General features: G+C 34.8%; 1 protein-coding gene and 1 long non-coding RNA gene across 3 annotated transcripts in view; one reads left to right on the plus strand and one right to left on the minus strand.

The window, feature by feature from the left end:
• Nucleotides 1-23,160, plus strand: part of LAMA2 (laminin subunit alpha 2) — a 518,385-nt gene that overhangs the window by 360,415 nt on the left and 134,810 nt on the right. The window contains exons 30-32 of the mRNA XM_072965855.1: nucleotides 2,796-2,920; nucleotides 8,969-9,055; nucleotides 12,917-13,110. Coding sequence (XP_072821956.1) covers nucleotides 2,796-2,920; nucleotides 8,969-9,055; nucleotides 12,917-13,110 — 406 coding nt within the window. The remainder of the gene's footprint in view (nucleotides 1-2,795; nucleotides 2,921-8,968; nucleotides 9,056-12,916; nucleotides 13,111-23,160) is intronic.
• Nucleotides 1-23,160, minus strand: part of LOC116281501 (uncharacterized) — a 50,719-nt gene that overhangs the window by 20,745 nt on the left and 6,814 nt on the right. The window contains exons 2-3 of one of the 2 annotated variants that reach the window (XR_012074991.1): nucleotides 21,927-22,007; nucleotides 20,230-20,454 (exon numbers count right to left, since the gene is read on the minus strand). This is a non-coding gene — a long non-coding RNA (uncharacterized lncRNA). The remainder of the gene's footprint in view (nucleotides 1-20,229; nucleotides 20,455-21,926; nucleotides 22,008-23,160) is intronic. The other variant, XR_012074990.1, reaches the window with a different exon arrangement.

The following is a 23,160-nucleotide window of genomic DNA, read 5'->3' on the forward strand; positions in this document are numbered from 1 at the left end:
TGGATAGGTGTTAGCTAGGTAAGAAGAGGGAAAATATTCCAGAACAAGGGATTCTCATATGAAAAGTTCCCAGAGGTAAGAGAGAGCACTGCATGATTCGAGAATTTCAGATGGTCCCTGAGAATTTAAGAATTTCAGATGGCTTTAGCATAGTGTGCAAAGGTTGCAGTGGCTACACTTAAGGCTGGAGATGTAAGCAGGGGCCAGATTATAAAGGTCTTCTTTGCCATGCCAGAGAGATGACAGTGACCTCAAATGAAATGGAAAATATAAAAGTATTAGCAGGATTTAAAAGAGATGAGCTTAATTTTGACACATCAAATTCAAATGCTTTCACGTTGTACAATAAGATTTATCTAAGAATCAATTAGAAGTGTAAGTCTGGAACTCATTATAGATAGAAATCTAGGCTGAATATATCAAATTTAGAGTTTGGGGCACAGAGATTATAGCTGAAGTTATACTAATGGTTGAAATCACCAAGGTAGAACGTGTAGAAAATAAAAGAGATGAGAGCCAAAGTTAGAATTAAGGACTCCAATCCTATTCAACAGAAGAGGGAGGAAGAATTCATGAAGGAAAATAAGAAAGAGAGGTAGGAAAAAAATTAACGTACTGTGCTATTAAAGAAACCGTAGGAAAAGAAAATTTCAAAGAAAGAGTGGCCAGAAATAACAGCTGCTGCAGAAAAATTCATGTATCATGAAAATTGATTATTATCAGTAAATTTTGATTTAGCAACAAAGATCTTCTGCGTGACCCTGGAATTATCTTTCAATAGTGAAATCAGAAGCCAGTTTAAAGAGTGAAGAAGTGAAAAGGAGATGAAGAGGTAGAGAGCAGGAGTGTAAACAGTGCTTTTAAAAAGCTTATCAAAGGTAGGATGGAAGTTTTCCAGAAACATGAGACCCCAGGGATGTTTTTGAGATCAGAAAGGCCTGATCAACCTCAGCTGTCAGTGGGAATAAGCCATCAAAGATGGAGAAAATGCAGGTGTTGGAGGAAATGGGAGACAGGAGGACCTTCTTCCTCAATGAGAGTTTAGGAAGAGAGCAACTTTAGGCAAAGAACAAAATACTGCTTCCTGTGGACAGAACTAAATGTTGAAGGGATGGAAAGTAATGCAGGCAGGATAGTGTGTTGTTGGCCAGGAAGATGAGGGAACACCAAAGTGAGGGCTTCCTTTTCTCTGAAAACAGGAGGCTAAAATCTGCTAAGAGTGAGGCGGGGAATTAGAATATCTGAGGTTGGTATCCTATCATATTAGAAAACTGGATCCACTTAACAGTGAATTATAAAATATATCTGTAAGTAACACAATAGATTTTCAAATATAACATCAAAAATGTAAACAGGACAAAACAAAACAATGGTCTAAAATTCATCATAATAATGTCCTGGTTTCATCCCAGACTGTAGCATAAAAACTCTCAAAAAGAGTCAACCAAAGTTCTAAAAAATAAAATTTTATGGCAATATCTGCAGAGAAAGTGACTTCAGTTATTGTTTGTGGTGAATTACCGTATATACCAAACATTGGCCATTAGAAGACACATGAAAAATAAATATTCTTGATTGATTGAATGAAGCATAAGGGAAGTTTACTATACCTGCTAGTGGCTCTGTGGTTTCAGCTGAGTTGATCAGGAGATGGTTTCACTAACGTATATATACATCTATTTTGTTACTGATTTTTTTTTGCTTCTCAACTTAAAAAAAATGTGTATAAGAAGTCATCCTTCTTCTGATCACTCCAAATCCTGTCTTATAAAATCAAGCCAAAATCCAACTCCAAATTCTCTCTATTTCTTCCCTTTCCTCAACTCCCAACATCAGATGTCACATTTCCACTAAACAGCAGTCAGTAGTGCTCCCATGTTTCTTATTTGCCATTTAAAAGAAATCTCCATAAGTGGAAATAAATTCTTATAGGGTAGAATGTTATTTTACCTTTCTCCCCACTGGATTTCTCTTAGTACCTTTCTCAGTGCCTGGCATGTAGCTCTTCCTAAGTTCTTATTGCGTGAATGATTGCTGAATATATTGTTAAATATAATTCCACTTTATGAGAATTTTAACTTCAAAACTGTTTACACAATATTCTGAAACTGTTTTCATTTCCTTATGGAAATGTCTAAAAACACAAAGCATAATACCCAAGCGCCCCTTATGCATGCATGAAAAGAAAATATTGACCTGAGATTCCTGGTTTCAGATTGGGTTCTCTCTATCTATAAAAAATGGTCAACGTTTGGCAAGAATCAGATAAATAACTTTCTTAATATGGTAAATAGGCTGACTTTTTTTCCCTATTTTGGGGGGTTCTTTTTTTTCCTGTTGCTGTCTCTTAAAACATTTATGCTTTCCACCTTGGTTTGGTTTTTAAAAGCCCACTGACAGGCATGCACCAAGACCCTTGACTTTTAGTACTTTCTTTAGCACCTTGTAGAGAAGAAACATGAATGGCCAGATGATATAATCAATTTTAGAAATTTGTGACGTCTATTCCCCAAGTTAAGAGAAACATTTATGCAGATTGATGCAGGGAAAAGAACAGAAACTCTTACTGTCAGTACAGCTACAATGACCCAGTATTAAGTTCTCAAATAAAAGAGTTTCTTTAAAAATATGTATGTTTAAGAACTAAATTCTCTGTCACTGATGTGTGCGTGCGTGTGTGTGTGTGTGTGTGTATGTTTACAGGAGCTCACATACATTCATAGGTGGAGAACTGTGTGATGAATTATATTCTACCTCTCATTAATTTAAAAACAAACATCCCTTTTCCTTTACAGAATTGTCAGCATCACACTGCTGGTGATTTCTGTGACCGATGTGCTCTTGGATACTATGGAATAGTCAAGGGATTGCCAAATGACTGTCAGCAATGTGCTTGCCCTCTGATTTCTTCCAGCAACAAGTAAGATTAAGAAATATTATCATATTTCCCAATCAGTAACACCATCTGTGTAGCACATGGGCTTTCTCTGATTTGGCTATTTTTTTTATGTAGATAAAATCTCAATTTAAGATAGACTTTTTTTAACAATATAAAAACATAACAAGGGGGGAGGGTATAGTTCAGTGGTAGAGTGTGTGCTTAGCATGCATGAGGTCCTGGGTTCAATGCCTAGGACTGCCATCAAAATAAATCAATAAATTATGTAAATAAACCTAATTACCTCCCCTCCAAAGCAAACCAAAAAAAATTTTTTAAAACTTAGGGCATCTAAAAGGTGATGTAGGAATATTGATCACTTTAAAAAAAGGCAAAAGTGAGCACATAATACTCTATGGTTCATTTTTCCTTTAAAACTCTGCCCCAAGTAAATAATACTTATTAATTGAAATGCAAATATCAATATTAACATATATTCATGAAATACATATGTGTACAAATGTGCATAATGTTATAAATTTTTAGAAAGGTCTAGTGTTTGCATAGAGTTCTGCCATAAATTCAGCTATGAAGGATTGTATGGTGCATATTACATAAATTTAGTGGCTGTTTTCTTTCTTTTTGTGTTTTTAATTCACAACTGGTAAAGAATTATCAAGGAAATAACTGAAAAATAGTGCTGTTAAAGCAGGGTGGCTTACTGTTATGCTCCAAAATAAGTCAGTATCTCCCAGAATCACAGCCCCCTTTCTGTTAAGATAGTCCAAGCTTGGTACCATGGAAGCACAGTCATAAGGGGAAACAAATGCTGGAATATTTTATTTCAGTGCTGTCAACATTCTGCATTGGTTTATATATTGATGAAAACCCCTAGGTGTTTTCACTTACCTTTTTGCTAAGGCTATCTAATTTCCTGCTAAGTGATTTATAGACTTGAATCTCTACATGGTAGGGCATTTATCTCTCTAAGAATTTGCTTTAAAAAATATATATATATAGGGTACTTTTCAGAATTAGAATCCTGGACATCTTATTTTGAATGTATAAGAACCACAAAGCAACTCAGGTAAAGAGATTATTTCCACTTATGCCCACTAAGTTGTAAAAAAAAAAAAGAAGCATAATATCTCTTGGAGAGGCTTACAATAAAACATGTATCTTCAGAGAAGTCAGTTTAGATGTAAAGAGAATTCAAAGGCACAAAATACCACACTTACTTTTGAAAGCTTAAAGAACATATTAAAAGAAGTAGTAGTATTTACTATAAATTTTAAACAGTAGATTGAAGGACTTTTACTGATGGAGATAGTAGAAAATTTTATGAGCAAAAGCTTAGAAACAGAAAAACACAAGGCATATTTAAGGACTGGTAAGAGAGTTTGGAGCATGGGTTCAAATAGAATTTCATAATTACAGATCAAAATGAATGAGAGAATGGAGGCCATACTGTAGAAATTCTTGAATACCAGTCTAAGAAATTGCTATTTAATTGTCTATGTAATGAGGAAACACTAAAAAGAAACCTAAGTTTTTATTAAAAAAAAAAAGTTAATGTGATCAGAGCCACACTTTAGGAAGACTATTATGATGGAATTGAGTATAATGAATTGAAACAGGCAAATAAGAAAAGCAAAGAGACTGATTAAAAAGCTATCGCCCTAGCTTAGGCAAAAGATAATTAGAACCTGAAAGTAGGTAATAGCAACAAGAATAGAGACGAGGGGATGGATGTGAGAAAATTGTTGAATGCAGCTCTACAGAATTGATAACTAATTAGATATGACAGGTTTGAGCAAGGCATTAGTTGAAGCCAGGGGTTTGTAGCCAGACTGACGCCCAAAATTGTGGTGCCATTAACTGAAGTGGGGAAACCAGGGAAGAGCTGCAGCAGAAGAAAGAGACGATTTATGTTTCAAACAGGTTAAATTGATATGAAAGTTCTCTCTAAATGAAAATATGCAAATAGCTGCAAGAAATGAAAATCTAAAATTTGGAAGGGCAGAAGAAGGAAGATATACGTTAATGAACGAATTATGAATAAGATTTCCCAGGGTAATGTTACTCACGGGGCACATGGGAAGAAGGAAAGGCAGGACTACCTACGTTAAAGAAGCCAGAAAAAAAAGAGGCAAGACTAGAGAGAAAAGAGCAGCAGTGAATGAGCTCAGATGTTGCCCTCCCAAGGGGAGACTAAGTACATCCAGTGGCAATTAACTGTGAGGGTCCCTGGCGGATTTGGACAATCAACAGTGAAAGCAGACATTGGGTTACAAGGGTGTGAGTGAACAGCTCTAAGAAATTTCAAGAAGGAAAAGAAAGAGTCCTACTTTGATTAGCAGGATCAATAAAAAAAAAGCGTGTTCATATTTGTTTCATTTTTGTTTTATATGATTTATGTAATTTAAGTATATTTTTTAATGCAAAGGACCTTGTAAGAATCAAAATACCAAATCAGAGTGGCTGGTTCAATGGCTTTTGAACTTTATTGATCACAACCATTGTAAGAAAACCTTTTGCTGAATGATAAGCTAGAACACAAAAAAAAAGTGCATAGATATCTAAATAAATATATTATATACTGTAACTTTTATTCAGTTTTTATTTTCTTGCAGTATTAGAAGAAATTTTAGTCAAAACCCACTAAAGTGATTTCAGGACTCTTTAATGTCACAGCCTAAAGCTTGGAACATCAGTTAACGAAGCAAAGACCTACATGTGGTGGGAAGAGAAGGGTTAAAATGCAAAGCAAAGAAACCAGCCAGGGCAAGGAAGAGAGACACTTCTTCCTGAGACAGAAAAATAGATTCTGAAATATAGATGCAGGAGGCTGAGATATCTCTCTTCCGTGACTTCAACCAGTGTAGTCGATGAAAAGGAAAGGGTAAAGCGTGGTGAGTGATTACTAACTCACCCACATGTTAGTTCAAGTCTTCAATATCTCTCAAAACAGATACGATAAACTTTTAACCATTGTGAGAGTACAGACAGCATTACTCTCATACTCTCAAGACTTTCCCGCTGCCTACCCAGGAAAGGTCAGATATTTTAGCAGAGTATTAGGAACCCTGTGCAGTCTGACTCCTCTTTCCAGGCTCCCCCCTCTCTACAGTGAGGCCAAGTTTGAGTTTCTTGCTTTTCTCCAAACGTGCTCAGCAATTTTGCCAAACATAGAAAAACAAAAACTGTGTGGTTTCAATTATGAGTGATTTAAAAACAAACAAACAAATAAACAAACTCCAGAAACAAAGTGTACAATAGTGGTTGCCGGGGCTGCGGAATGGGAGAAATTGGGAGAGGGTGATAAAAGGGTGCAAACTTTCAGTTATGAAAGGAATAAGGTCTAAGGATCTAATATATAACATAGTGACCATAGTTGATAATACATTATTGTAAAATGGAAACTTACTAGGAGAGTAGAACTTGTGTTCTTACACACAAAAAAAGGTAAATATATGATGTGGTGGATGCATTAATTATCTAGACAGTGGGAATCCTTTCACACCTTACATAGATATCAAATCATCACATGTACACTTAAATATATTACGATTTTATTTGCCAGTTATACTTTAACAAAGCTGAAGAAACACAAACAGATATGTAATGTAATATCAGATAGTGACAGTGCTGCCGGGAGAAACAAAGCAGCGTCACTGAATTTGGAGCGAATGGGGTACGGGTACCCTTTTAGCTAGGGTGTTCGGTGAAGATCTTCGCGAACAGGTGAGGCTTGTTGAGAGCCTTGAATGAAGTAGTGTAGAGTGTCATGTGACTATCGGGGGGGAGAGCAGCCCACCCAGAGGAAAAAGCGAGTGCACTGGCCAGGAGACAGGCCCATGCTTGGCAGACAGCCAGGACCTAGGGCAGCTGGAGCAGACTGAATGGTGACAGGGGAAGGATGACAGGAGATGGAGTCAGGGAAGCCCCAGTGAGTAACTAAATGTCCTGAAGGCTAAAGATCTTCTCATGACAAGAGCTGGCTTAGAACAGGTTAATACAGTGACAATGCTGGTAACACCAGGAGCATTTGCAGATAGAATCCATGTGGAATGTGAGAGAAAGAAGGAAACAAAGTTGACTCTGTGGTGTATGGCAGAGCAAATGGAAGCAAAGCATGGCCACTGACTAAGCTGGGGAAACTACAGAGAGGTCAGTAGTATTTTTGGAGGACAGGAGCTCAGTTTTAGATCCATTAAGACAGATGCAATATTTAAAGCCTTTAAGACTGAATGAGATTGTTTCAGGGAGAGAGGGCAGGATAGGACAAGATAGGAGAAATCTGAAGACTGAACTCTGAAGCCTATTAAGAGGTCAAGGACATGACATAGATCCAGGAAAGGAGACTGAAAAGGAGCAACTAGTGAACTGGGGTAAGGGGGCGGGATCCAGGAAGCTAATTCATTCCCATAGTCTCCACAGGGGATGACACAGAGTAGCAGACTCTAAATCTTAGAGACTGTTGAGGCCAATTTGGAATTAACAGATCTACGGTAATGTAAAAGATGGCCCCCCAGAGAAAAACACTAGAATTTCTGAGTGGCCTGGCAAACAATTTGCATATTTGGAGGCGATGAGGGATTTGAGAGCATAAAGAGTAAATTCTAACTTCGAGTAAGATGTATTTCCTGCTTCCTCCTTCATAGGTCCCTATATGTGATGTAAGGAAAAGTTTCAGTCCGTCATCATATAATTCTAAAAAGTTTTATATCAACTATCTAAGGAGAATTACAACATCCCTGCATAATAATTGAGACAGATATGTTACTATAAAGGAATATAATTTAATTATGTTGGCTCTATAGTGTTTCACTTGAACATCTAAAAATCTGTTTCCAAGTGTCTGTGTATGTATGTGAGTTTGCGTGTGTGTGTGTATGTGTGTATGTAGATGAACTAGGCATCAAGCTTTAAATTAAAGAGCTAGCAGCTTGCCAGGATGTGTCAATTATGTGTTTGTTAGTCTATTTTTGTGAGGGCAAAGAAAAATGGTTGGATAATGAGGCTATGAGTAGTAGATCAGTCTGTTCACATATTTTGCAAAGGTTAGAGTTTGTTACTCATTCATGTACTATTGATTTAATGCATTAGAAGACAATTAAAATAGGATCCTAATGGTACCTGACCGATAGAAGTTGTGACTCTGGTCTAAATACTTTATTGCTTTTTTGTGGACCAACAAAAAGGAAGGTGGGTTTGCAGCATTACCATTTTGCAACAAATATACATGTTTTTTCTTCCTAAGTTTCTAGTGCACCATGCATTTTGTCCAGGGAATGCTTCACTACTTATATTTGAGAGAAGTTTGTAACAACCTGAAAGTACATTTTAGCATAGTTTAGTTTTTGAGTCTCATCTAGTCTTTCTTTTGTCAGGTAAAATGACTGGCCATGGTCTACCAGTGGTGTTGTGAAGATGGGACATGTTATATGAGACCTGCCTATTAGAAAAGATTGTAACATTGTTAGAAAATCTTACTCATTTTCGTGCAGAAAGCTTTCCCTTCTTCCTTCCTCACACTAAATCACACTATTTTGTGTTTAAAGTAAAATATAGTTTGAAATCAGTATATAAATTAGAAAAGGTACTCTTATTTTAAGTGAAACATCTATTCACGCTTCACACATTGAAGTGCCAATGGCAATTTGGGCTGAATTTTCAAGAAAAAATTATATAGCTTTTATGCCTTCCTTTTATTTTTTACCTGAAAGATATTTGGTAATATTTATTCTACTATCCCACAAATGTGCAAGAATTCTCATCATGTTTTTCTTTTGATTCATGAAAAATAGGACACTTTTGCTAGATGTTTAATATTTTCATAGTTGTCAAAGTTTAACATGGTCAGTGTGATGCATTGTTAATTCATTAAAAAATATATTTATTTGCTGTTACTGGAAGTATGTATTTGTGGTATCCTACCCTTGAGTAGGAACTTATGAATAATTATAAATACAGCACTTATAACCATCTCAAAATAGTTACAATTATCTCAGTAATAGATAGAACTGCTTAAATTTATAAAATAAATAAGTTAAAATGTTTTTCACAGTCTTTCTTTTTCTGGTTTAGTTTCAGCCCCTCTTGTGTCATGGAGGGCCTGGATGATTACCGCTGCACAGCCTGTCCGCAGGGGTACGAGGGCCAGTACTGCGAACGGTAGGAACAGTCACGGTACATGTAGAGTAATGATGCAGAGAGATCACGTAATGACAGAAAAGGATTCATTATCTTCCTAATGTCATTATTTTCATATTCTCTAGTAGTTTATATGCTTTCAAAACTATTTTTTTACCTTAAGACTTTATCCAAAGAAAATTGTTTACTTCCATGCTATATTTAGACTTTTTCTAAGATTCCAAATTATTTCACAATTATTTAGTTTATGTTTTAGTATGTTTTATATGTATATATACATATATATACTAACATGTATTAGATTATATTAGAGAGGAAGAGAGGGGTAGGGGAGTGTTGTACAGGAACAAATCAATCAAATCAGTTTCTGAAAGCTTATCGGTAATTAACAATAGCAAAAAGCTGGCCACACATTGCTCTCATTTTAGTTCACTGGAAAACACTGACTACCACTAGCTGCATGCCAATCACTGCTCTGAGCACTATGGCATTATGCTAGCGAGTGTATACATAATTCAGAATATAAATGGTATCAAGCATTCTTAATTAGAGCAACCCAAATAGTACTAAGTGTTTATTTGGTTCTCCTTTCAACATGCAAAATTATTTAAGTGCTTCCTCTCACCATATTTTTTACAAATTCTGATAACTCGTGTATATAGCTATTAAATTGAATTCTAACTGTAATACAAATAATAAGTTAAGAAACACAATTCTAGACCAACTATTTAGGAAAGTTGTAATTTATATTTTCTTGGTCCATGTTTTCTATAAGATACCCAATATATCTATATCTTGGGTATTCAAACTCATCACCACCATTTTTAGTAAGTTTTAGATTATTATCTTTAAAGTAGCAGAGAGCAACTGAAATTGACTATTAAAATTATATGAACATGATAATTGTAGCATGATCAATAACAGTATAAAGTGTTATAAAGACCTATGGACTTGGCTGAGCTCCACAAACTTTGCTGGGTCCCATTTTTCTCACGTGTAACATTAGTATAGCTGATGCTCCACCTACGTCACATGAACATTGTGAAGACCAGGTGTGTAGAGGATACCCGGCCTGAGTACCTACACAGAAGTCTCCTCTTCCACAGGAGAGGCAAAAAGGCCTGAGAAATTACTCCGCCTTCCTGCAGTGGCCCAGAGCCCGTGACTCACAAGTGTGGGAGTACAAAAGTCCAGCTCCTTTGCCCCAAAGCTGAATAAATTCTCAGATGTTATTTATGCCCCAGAGTTTTCCATGGAATCAGACTAAGACTGGGACATCATCTGGAATCACACTGTTGCTTGGATACTTGCTTTTCCATTTCCTGTTTCAATCAGTCCTTTGCTGGACTATTCTAGGAGCACTTCCTTAAACTACAAATCTCTTTGCAGATATAAACCATTATTAATTTTATCATCACCCATTTAAGAATCTTCTTTTACTATAACCAGCAATGGTTGTGTTAATAATGGAAATAAAGAGATAACTAAATAATTAAGTTTTATAAATTCTAATGTGGTTTCTATAATTTCTATATGTTTACAAAACATATTTCTAAATAATTTTGTATGTGCTAACTCTAAACACAATATCCACTACTTGCATATACATACATATATAAAAAATAGTACATTCACAATTTCCATGCCAACAGAAATTAGTAACAATTAAGTAACTAAAAGCAGTACAAAATCCAAAAATGTTTCCATTTGTTGTGAATTTTATATAATATATATGTATATTATATAAACTGTGAATATATGTATTTCAGTATCCATCAGTGTGCTTTAGTATTCATGCTTAGGCAAATATTCATCTCATGCCCTTGTAAACACCAGTAGGATGATGACTAAAAGCATCCCTGGACACCAAGGGGATTATCTGCCATAATTTATGAAAAAATATCTGATAGTATAGCTACATTTATAAATTGGAGTTTCCACTATCCTCAAAAGCATGTATATAGAACAGAAAGGAAGGGTACACTGAAATGACAATTACTGTCTTAAGGCAGAATGATTACAGGAAATTTATTTTTTTAATATCCATTCATGTTTAATCAATAAGAGTTGACAGTTTCTATAGCATAGAGATGAGCAGGGTCATATACTATCAAATGGGAACGGCTTGAATTGTTTTTGCAGTTCTCAAATATTGTTACAGCTTCACATTCATCATCTCTAACATATAAATGATTGGTTATATCAGCTTTATATTTTTCCCTAAAAACTGCTTTTATTCAGCTAAATTAAACCAAAGTTCTTGCTTATATTTTTATTGTAACCTTCCAAATAAATTTGTTTCACTTCTGAGAGCTTCTTAAATCATTTAAATCACCTTATGACCTGCCCAGACTCATCAGCTCAGGTCTAAAACTGCTTAAATATCTTGAGTGTCCCTGTATCACATAAACCTCTACTCATGCTGTATCTTCATTACTCTCGTAATAAACTTTTTGAATATTTAATCAGTCTGAACCTGCTTAGAATTGAATTATTTCACCTGCAAATGTTCAGAGACAATTTAAGTGGACTTATTTAAATGATACTTGTATTGAGCATTTGTAGTAGTATGTTGGAAATAAAGTATTAAAACCATAAATGTATAAGAACCTAACATTATGGATAGCTTTCTTCTTGGTTTTTTTTTTTCCTAACCAGCAAAGGATGAATTAACTTTCACAATCAGCCATGTAAATTTCTACATTTTTACGCCACTAAATATGGTCCAAGATTATTTGGCTAGTGTTTACAACTTTTGGCTTCCATATCCTACTGTCTCTCAACTTTCTCCCTTATTTACTTCTTGAACAAAAACTCTGATATGGTTATATTTAGACTGACTATATATATAATTTATTGTCCAATCCGGGATACTCTAAGGAGAGACAGGACATGTTTTTAATAGTTAAGCCAAAACAACAGACAACCTGGGACCATCCAGGGTAAACCAGAGCATATGGTCTTGCCAGCATCTTGTAAAGTTACCAGACTTCCAGTAGTATACCTGACAGTGGTATATACTTAGGTGGATGGTTGCACAGAAGGACAGAAAAGTCAATGAACAGACGGCATTTTGGGACCATCCAGTTGGATTTCCTTTCTAAGTTCCCAGATTGGTATTACATATTTTATTTGCATAACATTATCTCGCTTCATGGATACACAATGAAAAAATCCATCTTGAGAAAGATGTAGTAGAAAGACCAAAAGAATTAAATAAAAATTTAGTAGTTTATTGCCACTTAATTGCTTCTTTTTGCTCATTCGCAAAATTAATAAGTTGAATTATTTGGTCATTTTGATCTCTCAGATGCATCCTAGGAAAGCCCAGGAGTCAATATAAAATTGTATTCATTTCTAACTTAGAAATGAAAGCTGCAAAAAAAGGCTTATGGTCTGGAGCATAGTGGGCAAATTATGGCCCGCCGAATATGGCAATGATAATTCTGTGTGCCACTCAAGCTAGGAATGGTTGTTATAGGCAAAACATTGATTATAGGAAGCACTAGACTTGTCCCGTAGTTAAGTAAATTTGATACAACAAGAATCCCATTCTCCTTATTATTGGATTGATTTTACATCAGTATATTATTATTATAGAACAATTTGTACTTGATTATTATTACGTTTTGAATTCCATCAACCAAAAATGTTTGAAAAGTTCTTTCTCTTTCACTGCAAGAGTTTGATTTTGCTTCTTGATTGCAAAGCCTAAAATATTTACCATCTGGCTCTTTACAGGAAAAGTCTGCTAACCCCTGATCTCTTGACTTTTGGTACCAATTTTGTTTCACTCAAAACAACACACACACACACAGCAACAACAATTTTGAGACATGACTTACTATTAACCTCCTTTGTTTTGTCGCTGTTTAACTTCAGGTGTGCTCCTGGCTATACCGGCAGCCCAAGCAGCCCTGGAGGCTCCTGCCAAGAATGTGAGTGTGACTCGCATGGCTCGCTGCCTGTTCCCTGTGACCCTGTGACGGGGATCTGCACGTGCCGCCCTGGAGCCACGGGGAAGAAGTGTGACGGCTGCCAACACTGGCATGCGCGCGAGGGCATGGAGTGTGTTTGTACGTATACTAACTTAGCCATTAGTTCTGGGTTCCATCTCTGTCTCACTTCCAATGAGAAAGACTGACTTTTGTTTTTCCTTTTTTGCAACTGCTAGTGCTACTCTTCACTCTCTCTGACACTGTCTATCCAGCCTCTGCTGTTTGCCTGCTGTTTTTGTCTCCATCCCGCTGAGCCAAGAACAGCTGAGAAAATCCTCAGCATGCTTTAGTCAGTTCATTGAAGACCTACAGCGAAGCTCCCAAGGCAGATTTTATTTTATTTTGCCCATCTCAGAGTTTGCAGTTTTACCTAAAGTTGACATTGCCTTTGTGACAGATGAAAGATCTGGGCTTATTAAATTTTTTTAGAATCCTCCTGAGTTTATAATCAGCTGGACAAACACTGTAAGCCTTGAATTACGACTGACTTTTCTTTTCCGACTTTTTGCACAAATCCATGGGCATCTTGCTTTGTAACTTTCTCTTGCACTACAGAACCTGGAAGCAGTGACAATGAGCTCAAGTCTTACTCACATGTGCAATAAATGGAGAGCAGTTTGGTTTTGTTTTGTTTTACTAACAGCTTCTGGATTCAGTAATGCCAAGCTGAACATACATTGAATATCAGTAGTTAAATAGAATTCTTGGATCTTATATAAATTCTAATCTAAAAAGGTTATTTGTAAATTTAGGGAGGACTGTTATATTATGCTAATATTTTCCTTGGGGGAATTTATATTAGTGGCCTTAATTCTTTCTAACAAATAGAAATGTAAATTATTTCAGTACCCTTTATTTCAATATTTACCTATTTTAATGCATTTACACATGCCATTATTTCTGGTTTTAACGTCTTATGTATGTCTAAAGCTTAATAGCATTTTAACTAGAATTTTTGCTTGTGCTCTAGTTTTTTAATAGTTACCTCAAAAGCTAATGGTGGCTTTTCAAATATGCCAGAAGGTAAAGATTGGTTATGTTTGGGAATATATGTTTTTAAACTTTTTTCTATCTATTTCAACAATATTTAATGAAAATACATCACATGTAAAATAAAAATAAGTATCAAGTTTGTTGAGATGGGAGAGATGAAGTGTAATATGTAATACACATTTATATTATCATATTCAATATTGGTATGTCCATGGTCACTCTTCTCAAGTAAAATGGCATATTTTAATAATAATTGAAGTGGATTTCCAATGTAATCCAACTAGTTTTAATATTGTTTTCAAGCTAAATTATTAACATGAATATAATTAACTAGATAATGCATAGGAACTTGCAACCTAAACACTAATCTAACAGACTGAATTAAATTAATTCTTTAATTATCTAGAACTAAACTTGAAAAAAATCACATTTTATGTGAAGCACGAAAAAATTACAATAACACATTAAAATCTGTGAGAGAGAAAATAATGGAATCACTTTCTGAACATTTCTTTTAAAGGAAATTTTCATTCTGACTGTCAACAACAATGGCTCCAAGTTCTTGTTCTGTCAATGATCAATGCTTCATATGCATTTAAACAAATTTATAGTAAGAAAACTCAATTCGTGTCTTTCCCTGTCACATCTGTGGATTTTAAATCTCCCAGTGTCCCTGATAACAAAAGGGCCAATCTTCCAGTTACAAAGTTATACCAGCCTTATAATGTTAATTTACTTTATACTTGTCCCACAGGGAAGTGTATTTCCAACTGCTATACATGCTGTTCAGTTCAGTTGCTAGGTCCAGGAAATTTTAATATTCTCCTGGAGCACTAGATAATAGTGATTTTTCTTATACAAAAAAGGTGTTAAATTTTGGGGATTTAAAAAATATCTATATACTTTTTCTAAAATGTATATAATTATTTTATTTTTCTAAAATGTATATAATTATTTTATAAATAAATTTATTTCCGATATAGCAAACATTTTCATTTTATAAATGCTATATAGAGTTTCTTTATGCTGCACTTAAACAGAAGTGTCTCCCACTTAATTGTAAGAGTGTTTTCTCTTTACCCTGCATTAGGTTAAGCATAAGAATTGTTACATAGAGTATCTGCAGACTTTTCTTCTTTTCTCATCTTCTAAAATTTCTCCTGTTGTGGAAAAATACGCCATACTTCTATTATGTCAGGCTTTCCCAGACTAGTTTCTACTTCAAGTTTTGAAATGAGATTATAAAGCAAGACACAAGTAAGAACATAACTCTTACTTATTCTCAGTTCTCTTTTTAATATCTTTCTGTATTCATTTTTTAGTTTTAAATAAATTTTTGTTCAAGTTTTATTAAGATATAATTGACATACAGCATTGTATAAGTTTAGGGTGTACAGCATAATGATTTGACTTATATAAATCATGAAATGATCACCATAGCAAGTTTAGTGAACATCCATCATCTTATATAGATATGAAAAAAAAGTATATTTTTTTCCTTTGTGATGAGAACTCCTAGGATTTAACTCTCTTAACAACTTTCATATATAACATACAGCAATGTTAATTTTATTTATCTTGTTGTATATTACACCCCTAGTACTTAGTTTATCTTATTACTGAATGTTTTTACCTTTGACCATGTTGATGCCCTTCCCCCAACCCCCACCCTTCTGTCTGATAACCACAAAATCTGATCTCTTTTTCTATGAGTTTTTGGTTGCTTGGTTGGTTTTTGACATATAACTGAGCTACACCACGATGTTAGTTCCTGGTTAGTCCCCATTTCCACCCCCCCCAACCCTCCACCTCTGGTAACCACCTCTGGTAATTTGATCTCTTCTTCTATGACATTGTTTGGTTTTGAAGTATAATTGACCCAAAATACTATGTTAATTCCTGGTGCACAACATAGTGATTCAATATTTAGATAACTTACAAAATGATCACCATGATAAGTCTAGTTCTAGTTACCATCTGTCACCATACTAAGATATTACATTATCATTGACTGTAGTCCCCACACTGTACATTTCTTACCTATGACATTCATTTTGTAACTGGAAGTTTGTGCTTAATCTCCATCACCTATTTCTCTTATCTCCCCAACCTCCTCCTCTCTGGCAACCACGTTTCTTCTCTGTATCTCTGACTCTTTCTGTGTTGCTATGTTTGTTCATTTGTTTCACTTTTAGATTTCACGTGTAAGTTAAATTGTATGGCATTTGTCTTTTGCTGTCTAACTTATTTCACATAACATAATACCCTCTAGGTCCATTCATGTTTTCACAAGTGGCAAGATTTACTTCTTTTATGGCTGAGTAATATTCCATTATGTATATATACCATATCTTCTTTATCCATCCACTTATCAGTGGGCACTTAGGTTGCTTCCATATCTCAGATATTATAAATAATGCTGCAATGAACATAGGAGTGCATGTATCTTTTCAAATAAGAGTTTTCATTTTCTTTGGGTAAATACCTAGGAATGGAATTGCTAGACCATATGGTAGTTCTAGTTTTAATTTTTTGAGGACCCTCCATACTGTTTTCCATACTGACCACACCAATTTACATTGCTACCAACAGGGCACAAAGGTTCCCTTCTATCCACATCCTTGCCAACACTTAGTTGTTGTCTTTTTGATAACAGCCATTCTGACAGGAATGAGGTGATATTTCATTGTGGTTTTGATTTATATTTCCCTGATGGTTAGTGTGATGTTGAGCATCTTTTTGTGTACCCATTGGCCATCTGTATGTCTCCATTGGAAAAATGTCTTTTCAAGTCTTCTGCCCATTTTTTAATCAGGCTGTTTTTTTGTTTGTTTTGGGTTTTGTTTTTTGGTTTTTTTTTTTTTGATGTTGAGTTGTATGAGTTCTTTGTATATTTTGGATATTAACTCCTTACTAGATATATCGTTTGCAAATACCTTCTCCCATTCAGTGGGTGGCCTTTTTTTTTTTTTTGCTGATAGTTTCCTTTGCTGTGCAAAAACTTTTTAATCTAGTGTACTCCCATTTGCATAGTTTTGCTTGAGGAGATATACCCAAAAAGATATTGCTAAGACTGATGTCAGAGAGTCTACTGCCTATGTTTTCTTCTAGTTTTATAGTTTCAGATCTTACATTTAAGTCTTTAATCTATTTTGAGTTTATTTTTGTATATGGTGTGAGAAAGTAGTCCAGTTTGATTCTTTTGCATGTTGCTGATTAATTTTCCCAACACCATTCATTAAAGAGGCAATCTTTTACCTGTTGTACAATCCTCCCTCCATTGTCTGAGATTAATTGACCATGTAAGTGTGAGTTCATTTCTAGACTCTCTAGCCTGTTTCATTGTGCCAGTACCATGCTGCTTTGATTACTGCTGCCTTGTAGTACAGTTTGAAATCAGAAATTATGGTACCTCCAGCTTTGTTCTTCTTTCTCAAGGTTGTTTTGACTCTTTGAGGTGTTTTATTTTTCTATACAAATTTTAGAATTATTTCTTCTATTTCTATGAAAAACACCATTGGTATTTTGATAGGGGTATCATTGAATCTGTAGATTGCCTTGGGTAGCATGATCATTTAAACAATTTAAACAATATTTATTCTTCTAATCCACAAGCATGGTATATCTTTCCATTTGTTTGTGTTGTCTTCAGTTTCTTTCATCAGTCTGTTATAGTTTTACAACTCCTTAGTTAGATTTATCCCTTAGTATTCTGTTCTTTTTGATGCAATTGTAAATGAGATTGTTTTTCTTAATTTCTGATAGTTTGTGTTAGTGTATAGAAACACAACAGATTTCTGTATATTAATTTTGTATTCTCCAAACTTTACTGAATTCATTAATGACTTCTAATAGTCTTTTTACAGTGTCTTTAGGATTTTTCTATATATAGTATGTCATCTGCAAATAGAGACAGTTGATAGTTTTACTTCATCTTTTCCTTCTATCTTTATCCGTAAGCTAAATTGGAGCAAGAGACCAAAGAATGGATTCACCTGGCACGTTTTGAAGGGCCTGTTTTATCACATCACATGTGAGAATAGTGGAATTTTATAATGCTCATGGCGAGAGTGGATCCTGGATCAGGCAAGAGAATCTGTATGTAGTAAGAGAAATGTCTTCTGAGAAAAGCTTCTTCTAACCTGGAGCTCATGTTACCTCAATGAAGAATACATATAAAATTGTGCTGTTAATCTGGTGCTGACTGTAAAAAATAAGATGTTTATCCTATTTGATAGCAATAAGTTAACACTCAGATATATGTTTAGTAGCATATACTGTATAGTCAATTTTCTTTCTTTGGTTGATTATCTAGAAAACACAATTTAATTTGGCCCACATTATGGATATATATATATCAAAAAAAAATCACGATAAATGACTTAGGCACAATCATTGCATTATCTCAGGTGAGCCACATAGTGGTGGAAAGAATCTATATACTCACTGTATAGTTAGATTATGCTCTTAATTTATTTAACAAAGAATTTAAAATTGTGCTGTAGAGAACACAGCAAATGCAGAAATCATGAGAGAGCTTTCCTTGACCAGATGCTCTTCCAAAAGAAACTAGTAGCTGCCACGGACAGTTGCCAGTGAGAAAGCTAGGGTTTTATTGGATCCAAAATAGTGAATTTCTTGCACAACACAGGCTATTTATACATGGAAATTCCATTACTATCTTGAAGAATTTACACAAATTATCTGTGCCTTTAGTAGGAACTATTTTGATGTCAGTCTCTCATAGTTAGCCAAATTCAACCCACCACCATTATTAACCCCACCAAGCCAGCTCAGTGCCTAGGCATACCTACCCAATATATCTGCCCTCCATCCCAGGCACTTCCAAAAATCCCTTTCCCCACACATGGTTCATCATAGCAGTAATTCTCTGAAAGCTCAGCTGTATTAAGAGCCTACTGCTTGTCAGAAATGACGTTAAATACTTTATGTGCTGTTCTTTTAACTTTTGCAACATCCCATACATTGTCATCTCCACAGTGTGATTTAAAAAAAAAAACAACTGAATTTAGGTGATTTAAGTCACCTTTCCAAGGTTCACCCTGACTTTTCAACAGAATTGTAATTTGAACCTAGGTCTGTCTTTTAAGTCTTACTTTCTTAACCTCTGTGCTGACTGTTAATGTAAGACAAAAAAGAAAACATGGTTTTCCCAATATATCCAACATTAATTAATTCAATTATTTATTCATTTACTTCTTCTGGACTTAGAGGCCATGTTACTTCAATGAAGAATAAAGATAAAATGAGCTACAAAAAATACAATTAAAATTTTTAAATACATATAATGTCAATAAATACATACTTTTCTTCTGTCCTAACCATTGAGACTATTTCCTCTAAGATTTAAAACAATATGGTAGTTATGATAGGTTATTTATTCATCAGAGATGTCAAGTAGAGTCCTGTCTTCTGTGTGGGTGAAAGACACATTAGCTGGGTACCCAAGGCCTTTTTCTTTTTTCCTAATAGAAATAACTGGGGATAGCTCTGCAGCGTGTTCTTTGTTTTCACATGTCGGTGAGTTCGGAATAGAGATTTTATTGGACTTCCCAAATCAGGACTTCTTCTTAGTAAATTAGGGTAATACAAATCCAGCCTTCTCTTTCGATTCTCATTTATATTTTACATGTTATTTTATAAAATGAGAACAACCACCTGCCCTTCTGAAATTTGAAACTGAGCAAGAAAACCATTATTTATTTAATAGTAAAGTTTTGTATTAGAAAACACAAAACCTGGATTTGTTCATGCCCCATTTTCTACAGACTAGTAGTTAACACAGAACAACCCGTGTGATGTTTAAAATAGATTATGAGTGGCATAGTAAAATATATTACTCTCCTAAAGAACAGAAGTTAAAATTAGTAGCTGTTGGCAAGATGTCATTCCATAAAGAGTGCCTGAAATATCATTTTATTAATATCAAGTTGATGCTTTCTATTTTTATTCAATGCACATGAAATATAGGAATATATCAACTTTATTATTTATAGTCACAATTTATCTAAATATAATATTTAAGATGATGCTTTGCTTGTTAATGTTACAAAAGCAGTCATGAATTGTGTTTTTTACCTGTAACCTAAGGTAAGCCTAGCTAAATGTGGTAACACACTAACTCTCTCAAATACACATTTTCCAACCACTTGGTGAAACCTGAGGTTTGAAGTTTTATCCTACCTTGTTATTGACCTGCAGAGACACAGTCCAGATTATTGTTTTTAACATCCAGTTGTCACCAAGGATCTTATCACAGTAATGCAGAGTCACTTATGTATTATCACAAGAATACTGCAGTACTCTTATAATCAAAGATGATTATAATGCCAATTACTGTTTCCTATATATGAGAGCAGGAGCAAAATAGTGGGATGTGGTTGATCACTGTAAAGAAAATGGGACTTCCTATAATAAAAGATGATGAAAAAGCATCAGTTGACATCCATTTGCTATTTAATGAGCTAAACTTTGTTTGTTGGACATGTGATCACCCACCATCCTAGCCCTTAAATGCCCTCCTCTCTCTGTCCCCATTTCGTCCCCCAATGCTAGTTACTATTCAAACACCAGTATGTCCACTATAGTTTTCTACAACTCTAAATCAGGGCATGTTGTTCAAATGTAGGCATCAGAGCAGCTATAAAAGTAACTTCTGTTCACCCTGTTTGCACCTTCTTCACATGTTTTGTTAGTGAAGGATGCTTTGAGTTTCTTGTTGTCAACCTTCTGGGCACAGGTCCAGGCTAACAACGTTGTAGAACAGCAATTGTCACTCTGATTTTAGATAATTTTTCAATTGAAAGTAATATATTTCTTTAGATAATTTTTCTATTGAAATAAATATATTACTTTAATAGAAAAATTATCTAAAATCAATAAATATCTAAAATATCTAAAAATAAATATCTAAAATATATATCTTTATATATATATAAAACACATACATTTTATCTTTTGTTAGAAATGTGCATTTACCCTTTTTAATCCCTATTTGATTAGAGCAAACAATTTTTGTATCTTTACCTAAAACTGATTAAAAGGTTTGGCCTTTTCAAAAATACGCAATGCACTCATTTCAGCTTTAGCTTCTTTGGTTTGGATGCAGCATATGAATTTTTTGTGACAGTAAGCCCATAGTTATTATGCATGGGGGACTCTGGTAGAAATGTAATATTTTGTACTAATTGCTAACAGAAAGATCTGTAATATCATCTGCATGATTTGCCCCTCACATGTGCCCAGCTATAACAATCTGAATTTAGTACTGCATTTGTTAATATTAGACACAAATTTATCCCGACACTTTCATAGGCGAAGCCTCAGAAACATTTAGTCATGTAAAATATAATCATAGTCTTGAAATATTGGCTTTTGCTCCTGTGCATTTCAGGCAGAATCTCATTTTATAACCATATCTCTATTGCTGAAAAGGAGAATAATTTGGAGAGGTTCCTTGGGGGTCTTAATTATAAGACAGGTGTTAATTTTCACTGAGCAGTTACTGCACCCTTATCAAAGAACAATTGTTTGTATAATGTGAATATCTCATGTCTCTATACACTCTCACATCTTCCTATCATAGTGAATTAAATGTGTTTTTAATTTGCATCCCATTTCCAGTGTTTGGTGCCAGACATTTCAGACTTTTTGAGGACAAATAAAAGTAGCTTGAGGTATAAGTAAAATATTTTGTGTCAGAATAAAACAGCAAACCATTATGTAAAGGGCACATTTCCCTATGTATTTATCTTAGAACTGCATGAACTAAACTCATACAGAAGCTTTGAAAAAAATCCCATGGCTGTCATATTCATAAGTCTTTCTGACCTATTTGGACAGATGTTAGTATATTACTTGGAGCATACTATAAAACTTACCTTTCACTGATGGAAATGTGCCTGTACTTTATTCCCCCAAAAGCAAATACGGAGACTGTAAGACATGGGATGGTAATAGACCTATGGACACAGAGACATAAAATGGAATTATGAGTCCTTGAAAGAGCAATTAAGTACATTTTCATTTCAACAACTGAAGATGAGGAACCAAAACAGATGGGCAGAGGGTAGAATAAATGAGAGAAAAATCAGTATTCATCATGCCTCTTGGCATTCTAGCTCACCAATTTACTCTGTAGTATATTACAGTAAACCAGATCCAGTTCTGCACTCCAGTCCCTGATTTATGCTTGTATGAAGAGAAAACTGAGAAAAATTCTCTCTGGAACCGTCAGTAAGGAGCCTCTAGCCATACCATTATCGATGAGCTGACTCAGCTCCTCTTGGAAATGGGTATGTTATAAATTATAAATAAATTAGAGAAAAGGCTAGCTAGCAAAGGGTTTCTGAAGAACATACTACCCTAAAAAGCTTAGCAAGATGTTATATTATCAAGTATCTTTCAAAATCTTGAAAGTGAAAAAAGAGCACATTGCTTGTTTACATCTTGGAAACATCTGCCCAATATACATCTTCACTAGAAGTTGAATGGAACTTTTAAAAGAGTGATGAACTTGATTCAGTGGGAAAGGAGCCTTTGTATTCATGATTTTTAATAAAATTAAGAATTATTATTAGTACCTATTTTTAACCTATGGATTCCAACTTGAAAGTCTCTAATCTGAATTCACCTGCTGAATCACACATGCAAAACTTGGGAAAGTGTGTCAGTTATCTATTGCTGCTACTCCAAAATTTAATAGTTGTTGATAATATACAGCAATTCTGTAGGTTGACAACTTGGTCCCCTTGAATAGTCCTCTTGTTATTATGCTGGGAATGGGGAGGTTCCTAGATGGCCTTATTCATGTGGTAGAACCTCAGCTAGAATGGTTAGACCTGCCTTTCCTTGCTCATGTTGCCTCTTTTCCTCAAGAAGGCTAGTCTGGGATTTTCTCACAAGGCAGCAGGATTCTAAAAGTGTGGAAGCAGAAACCGCAAAACTCTTTGAAGCTAAGGCTCAGTGTCCCTCTGAAGTATTCTGATGGTCAGACTTTATCATAAAGGCAACCCCAGATTCAAAGAGGGATTGCTGGGGGAATAGACTCCACCTGTTAATGGGAGGGGCTGCAAAGAAGTGGTAAACACTTTTAATCCACCCTAGAGATGAGTA

Source organism: Vicugna pacos, chromosome 8 (assembly GCF_048564905.1).
Source record: "Vicugna pacos chromosome 8, VicPac4, whole genome shotgun sequence".
Lineage (NCBI taxonomy): Eukaryota > Metazoa > Chordata > Mammalia > Artiodactyla > Camelidae > Vicugna > Vicugna pacos.